The sequence below is a fragment of the Rhinopithecus bieti genome, unplaced genomic scaffold (genome assembly GCF_001698545.2).
Source record: "Rhinopithecus bieti isolate Rb0 unplaced genomic scaffold, ASM169854v2 scaffold_13704, whole genome shotgun sequence".
NCBI classification, from domain to species: Eukaryota; Metazoa; Chordata; class Mammalia; order Primates; family Cercopithecidae; genus Rhinopithecus; species Rhinopithecus bieti.
The window spans coordinates 5,296,230-5,302,356 of record NW_016808231.1 but is presented as its reverse complement, the minus strand read 5'-3'; the positions used below and the strand labels follow the sequence as shown (position 1 = coordinate 5,302,356).

Here is a 6,127-nt window from a genome sequence, read left to right as displayed (position 1 = left end):
TTTTTTTTGGGGGGGGGGTGTTTGTTTTCGTTTTTGTTTTTGAGATGGAGTCTTGCTCTGTCACTCAGGCTGGAGTGCAGTGGTGCGATCTCGGCTCAATGCAACCTCTGCCTGCCAGGTTCAAGTGATTTTGCTGCCTCAGCCTCCCGAGTAGCTGGGATTACAGGTGCCCACCACCATGCCCAGCTAAATTTTGTATTTTTAGTAGAGATGGGATTTCACCCTGTTGGTCAGGCTGGTCTCAAATTCCTTACCTCAGGTGATTCTCCTGCTCGGCCTCCCAAAGTGCTAGGATTACAGGCGTGAGCCGCAGTGCTTGGCCCAGTAATTTTTTTTTTTTTTTTTTTTTGAGATGGAGTTTTGCTCTTGTTGCCCAGGCTGGAGAGCAATGGCGGGATCTCAGCTCACCACAACCTCCGCCTCCTAGGATCAAGTGGTTCTCCTGCCTCAGCTTCCCGAGTAGCTGAGATTACACCTCCCACCATGCCCATGTAATTTTTTGTATTTTTAGTAGAAACAGGGTTTCACCATGTTAGCCAGACTGGTCTTGAACTCCTGACCTCAGGTGATCCACCGAACTCGGCCTCCCAGAGTTCTAGGATTACAAGCATGAGCCAAAGCACCTGGCCAGGTAGTTTTTTTAAAGTAGAAATTTCTGGCTGAATGCAGCGGCTCAAGCCTGTAATCACAGCATTCTGGGAGGCTGAGGCAGGAGGACTGCTTGAGGCCAGGAGTCTGAGACCAGCCTGGGCAACAAAGCAAGACCCCTATCTCTACAAAAAAATACAAAATTAGCTGGGTATAGTGGCACATGCCTGTAGTCCCAGCTACTCAGGAGGCTGAGGCGGGAGGATTGCTTGAGCCCAGGAGTTCAAGGTTGCAGTGAGCTGTGATTGCACCACTGAACTCCGGACTAGGCAACAGAGTGAGACCCTGTCTCTGAATGAATAAGCAGATCAACGAATAAATGAATAAATAAATAAATGTAGAAATTTCCGTGAATTACTTTGGATCAACAATTGCTCTATTTTCAAGTAGTTGGTACCAAGTGCCACATGGGCAGCACTCAGGCTAACAACAACTAGGCAGAAAAGCACTCAGCCAGTAAGGAGGGCACCGGGGTGACCCAAGGCCACCCACCTTTGTCCTAGTTTGGCACAGACATTGTTAAGGAAACCCTGACTGCCCACACCTGTCTTCCCTTTGCAGACTGCAAAGTCACACCAGCAGCCAAACGACACCCTAGACTAAGGGCTGACTTGTCCCTACAAAGCAGTTTCCCTTTCCTTCCTTTCCCCCTTTCTCTCTTTCTGTTTCAGAGTCAGGATCTTGCTCTGTCGCCCAGGCTGGATCACAGTGGTGCAATCATAGCTCACTGCAACCTTGAACTCCTGGGCCCAGGCGATCCTCCAGCCTCAGCCTCCTGAGTAGGTGTGACTTCAGGCGCATGTCACCACACCCAGACCCACAGAGCAGTTCTGACCAGAACCATCAAACCCACAGACATCGCATCCTAAGCCTGTTCTCATGCATGGCACTGTGTGAGAGGAGACTGATCCCTCTGACCCTCTCTGCATCAAGCCCACGACGCTCAGGCAATCGACTTTGCAGAAAAGTGTCGTGAGGCAGAACAACACATTCGGACTCAGACCAACAGCCTGGGAAGCTCCAGCTCTCACCCTTTTCCAACTATGGGCAAAGCACTGACTTCAATCTCCTCATGTATAAAATGAGAACACTAGGTCGGGCGCAGTGGCTCACGCCTGTAACCCCAGCACTTTGGGAGGCCAAGATGGGTGGATCACGAGGTCAGGAATTCAAGACCAGCCTGGCCAACATGGTGAAACCCTGTCTCTACTGAAGATACAAAAAATTGGGCAGGCATGGTGGCACGCGCCTGTAATCCCAGCTACTTGGGAGACTGAGGCAGGAGAATTGCTTGAACTGGGAGTCAGAGGTTGCAGTGAGCCAATACAGTCGGTCCTCATCTCCAGGGTTCCACATTTGCAGATTCAACCAGCCAAGGATCGAAAATACTCAGAAAAAAATAAAAAATAACACAATGATAAAAAGTAGTATAAAAAACAAAACTATGTTATATCTATATATAGCATTTACGTTGTATCAGGTATTATAAGTAATCTAGAGATCATTTAAAGCATACAGAAAGATATGTCTACAAAATATGGCACCACTTTAATCCAGGACTGGAGCATCTGCAGACTTTGGTATGCAAAGGGGATCCTGGAACCAACCCCAACCCCCAGATACTGAGGGATGGCTGTCATGTCATGAGGTGTTCCCACAATGCCCACTGCGTGGCATGTAACTAACAATGTTGTTACTTAATCTGGCACCCAGGGCCACCCCTACTGGAGGGATCCTTGCACCCTGAGGGGAAGGGGGAGGCCGTGCAGGGGGCCCACGCTTACCTTTGACCCCGATCTGGCGATAGTCCCCAGGTTGGACACCAGCTCTTCCTGTGTCATCCCGATACCAGTATCCTGAGGAGAGAGACACGCTAAGCGCCAAGCCCCCAGCACCTGGGGAACAGGTGCACCAGCAGCCCCAGGGGCTCAAATGGTGTCAATGATATTGGCCAGACAGGGCCCAGCCAGGTAGCACTAGATGCTCATCAGAAAAGACTAATTCTAAGGGCCAAGCACAGCGGCTCATGCCTGTAATCCCAGCATTTGGGAGGCCAAGGCAAGCGGATCACTTGAGGCCAGGAGTTCAAGATCAGCCTAGCCAACACGGTAAAACCCCATCTCTACTAAAAAAAAAAAAAAACATTTAGTCAGGCATGATGGCGAGCACCTGTGGTCCCGGCTGCTCAGAGGCTGAGGCAGGAGAATCACTTGAACCCACTGAACCGAGGAGGCAGACACTGCAGTGAACTGAGATTGTGCCACTGCACTCCAGCCTGGGTGACAGAACGAGACTCCATCTCAAAAAAACAAAAAAAGAAAAGAAAAGAAAAACAGAAAAGACCAATTCTAGTCATAGCAGCCCGGCCTCACCAGAGAAAACAGGAAAGGACAGCAGAAAGTTGCTTTGTTTGTTAAAAACCATCCTGAAAAGAAAATATGATGCCAGCAATTAGGAGGAAAGCACAGCTCTCCCGTCATCAAGATGTGGCCCCCCGCCTTCTCCCTGGCTGTGGTTCTGGGGAACAGCGGTCCCCTCCTCTGGTGGCTCTCTCAATCCAGCAGAATGATCTGACTGAGGAGACCGCGCAGCTCTGTGCGCGGCCCCTGCACCCACCCTACCACCATGGGAGAGCGGGCACAGATGCCTCTCCTGCAGGAAGGCGCAGCCCTCGCGTGGGAGCCTCGATCTGGCTTATCCTGTTGCAGCTGCTCTGGTCTGAGTGCCGATGTCACCCAAATCCATATGTTAAGACCTAACTCCCAAGGGGATGGCTCTGGGAGTGGGGCCTTGGGGAGGTGATCAAGTCATAAGGGCTCCACTCTCATGAATGGGAGTAGGGCCCTTAGAAAACAAGGTTGAGGGAGCTTGTCGGTCCCTTCCACCTTCTGTGTGAAGATGCAAGAGGCACTGCCTGAGACAAAGGGCCCTCGCCAGACACCCAGTCTGCTGGCCCCTTGCTCTTGGACCTCCCAGCCTCTATAACTGTGAGCAATACGGTTCTGTTGTTTATAAATTGCCCAGTCTAAGGTATTCTGCTATAGCAGCCTGAATCACAACACAGACCAATGCGCCGGTGAACACACAAGGCCTTACTGACCATGGCCTCCTCCTTCCTCTCAAAGCCCGGTCAGACTCCCATCTGGAGTTCCTCGCTCAACATGCCCATAACACAGCCACAGCCCCAGCTTGCTCTGCTACGATGTGCAGACCACCTTAAATAAAAGAGTTCGCTCCAAGCCTCCACATCTATGAATTGGGACAAAGGCCCTCAGAAGCAGTTTTCTGAACTTCCTTCTAAGAAGTTCCTTTCTAAAGGCTTCCTCTCCAGGACAGCCCGCAGGGGCCATGGGAGCCCACTAGCACCAGGCAGCAGTGCTGTCTCCATTGGCACAGCGGGGGTGGTCAGTGCTACTCAGCAAATAATCCACAGCAAGCAGCAGGCCGGGGAGACTGGCCAGCTGTCAGCCTTCCCATTGTAGGCAGCACAGGCAGAATGGGTGCCAAAACCACATCACCACCAGTTACTGCAGTGCACACATGCGTGCATGTTCCATGGGCCCCAGCAGCCAACAAGAAACATGGCACCAAAAGGCTTCTGGGCAATTATTTCTGAGGTGCTGGTATGAATAGTCCAAAATCCAGCCTGATTCATTTATTGTAGATCATGTAATAATTATGAATAAAAAACTACTTAAAATTAATATCTAGTTGACATCAGTCATTAAATATAATCTTCATTTAAGTGTTTACTTTAATACATCAGAAACTTAAATAGAGTCCTTAAGGTAAAGGTTAATGTTAGACCAAGGTAAAGGAGAAAATGCAACTAATAGCTCCTATTTCCAATTTATTTTTATTTTTTTCCCAAACTGATCTGCACTGCAATCCCAATCTAAATCCTTACAGGTTTTGTAGAAAATGACAAGCTGACTCTAAAATGTATGTGGAAATCAAAGAACCTAGAATATTTTCAAAATATTTTGAAGAACAAAGTTAGAGAATTTAAAATACTTAAGACTTCCTATAAAGCTACAATAATTAAGACAGTGTGATGTGGGCATTTAAGGATCCACACACAGATCAAAGAACCAAACAGAGCACAGAAACAGCACTGCACAGAGAGTGTATTACTTGATTTTTAACAAAGATTCCAAGATAATTCAATGGGGGATGACAGATCTATTAACAGACAGTAATGAAACAACTGTACATTCATAAACAAAACATAAACCTCAACCCCTACCTCACACCATACATAAAATTAACTCGAAATGGATCAAAGATCTAAATGTAAGAGCTAAAGCTATAAAACCACTAAAAGAAAACACAGGGCTGGACACAACAGGTCACATCTATTATCCCAGCACTGTGGAAGGTCAAGGTGGAAAAATCACTTGAGCCCAGGTATTTGAGACCAGCCGGGCCCACAAAGCAAGACCCTGTGGCTACAAAAAAAAAATAATAATTTCTTGCTCTGTCATGCAGGCTGGAGTGCTGGAGTGCAGTGGCATGATCTCCGCTCACTGCAACTTCTGCCTCCCAAGTTCAAGCAATTCTCCTGCCTCAGCCTCCTGAGTAGCTGGGACTACAGGCACACGCTGCCACACCCAGCTAATTTCTTTTGTATTTTTAGCAGAGACCATGTTGCCCAGGCTGGTCTTGAACTTGTAATCTCAGGCAATCTGCCCACCACGGCCTCCCAAAGTGCTAGGATTAGAGGCGTGGGCCACCACACTCGGCCAAAAAAATAATTTTTTTTAAAGTTAGCTGGGCATGGTGGCATATGCCTGTGGCCCTACCTACAGGAGGCTGAGGTGGTAGATCACTTGAGCCCAGGTGGTCAAGGCTGCAGCAAACCCTGATAGCACCACTGCACCCCAACCTGGAGACAGAGGAAGATCCTGACTCTAAACAAACAAAAAACCTTCCAGGTCAGGCCGGGCACAGTGGCTTATGCCTATAATCCCAGCACTTTGGGAGGCCAAGATGGGCAAATCACCCGAGGCCAGGAGTTTAAGACCAGTCTGACTAACATGGAGAAACCCTGTCTCTACTAAAAATACAAAATTAGCCAGGCATGGTGGTGCATGCCTGTAATCCCAGCTACTCAAGAGGATGAAGGCAAGAGAATCGCTTGAACCCAGGAGACGGAAGTTGCAGTGAGCTGAGATCACACCACTGCACTCTTGCCTAAGCAACAAGAGCAAAACCCCGTCCCCCCCAAAACAAACAAACAAAAAAAATCCTCCAGGTCATCAAAAACAAGGAAAGTCTGAGAAACTGTCACAGCCAAGAGGAGCCTAAGGGGACAGGACAGCTAAATGTCATGTGGGATGCTGGGAGAGAAAAAGGACATGAGGTAAAAACTAAGGAAACCTGAACAGATTTGCATTAAGAATGATACATCAATACCGGTTGATTAACTGTAACCAATCTAATATACTAACATAAGATTTCTTTCTTTTTTTTTTTTTTT

The 6,127-nt window shown here is 48.1% G+C and overlaps 1 protein-coding gene across 2 annotated transcripts in view; it reads right to left on the bottom strand.

Moving 5' to 3' along the window:
• TRAP1 (TNF receptor associated protein 1) overlaps positions 1 to 6,127 on the bottom strand; it is an 81,689-nt gene that overhangs the window by 29,641 nt on the left and 45,921 nt on the right. For both annotated transcript variants that reach the window (XR_001888040.1, XM_017886333.1), the window contains exon 5: positions 2,433 to 2,504. Coding sequence is in view for 1 of the 2 variants with exons in the window: in XM_017886333.1 (XP_017741822.1) it covers positions 2,433 to 2,504 (72 nt within the window). In the remaining variant the exon portion in view is untranslated. The remainder of the gene's footprint in view (positions 1 to 2,432; positions 2,505 to 6,127) is intronic.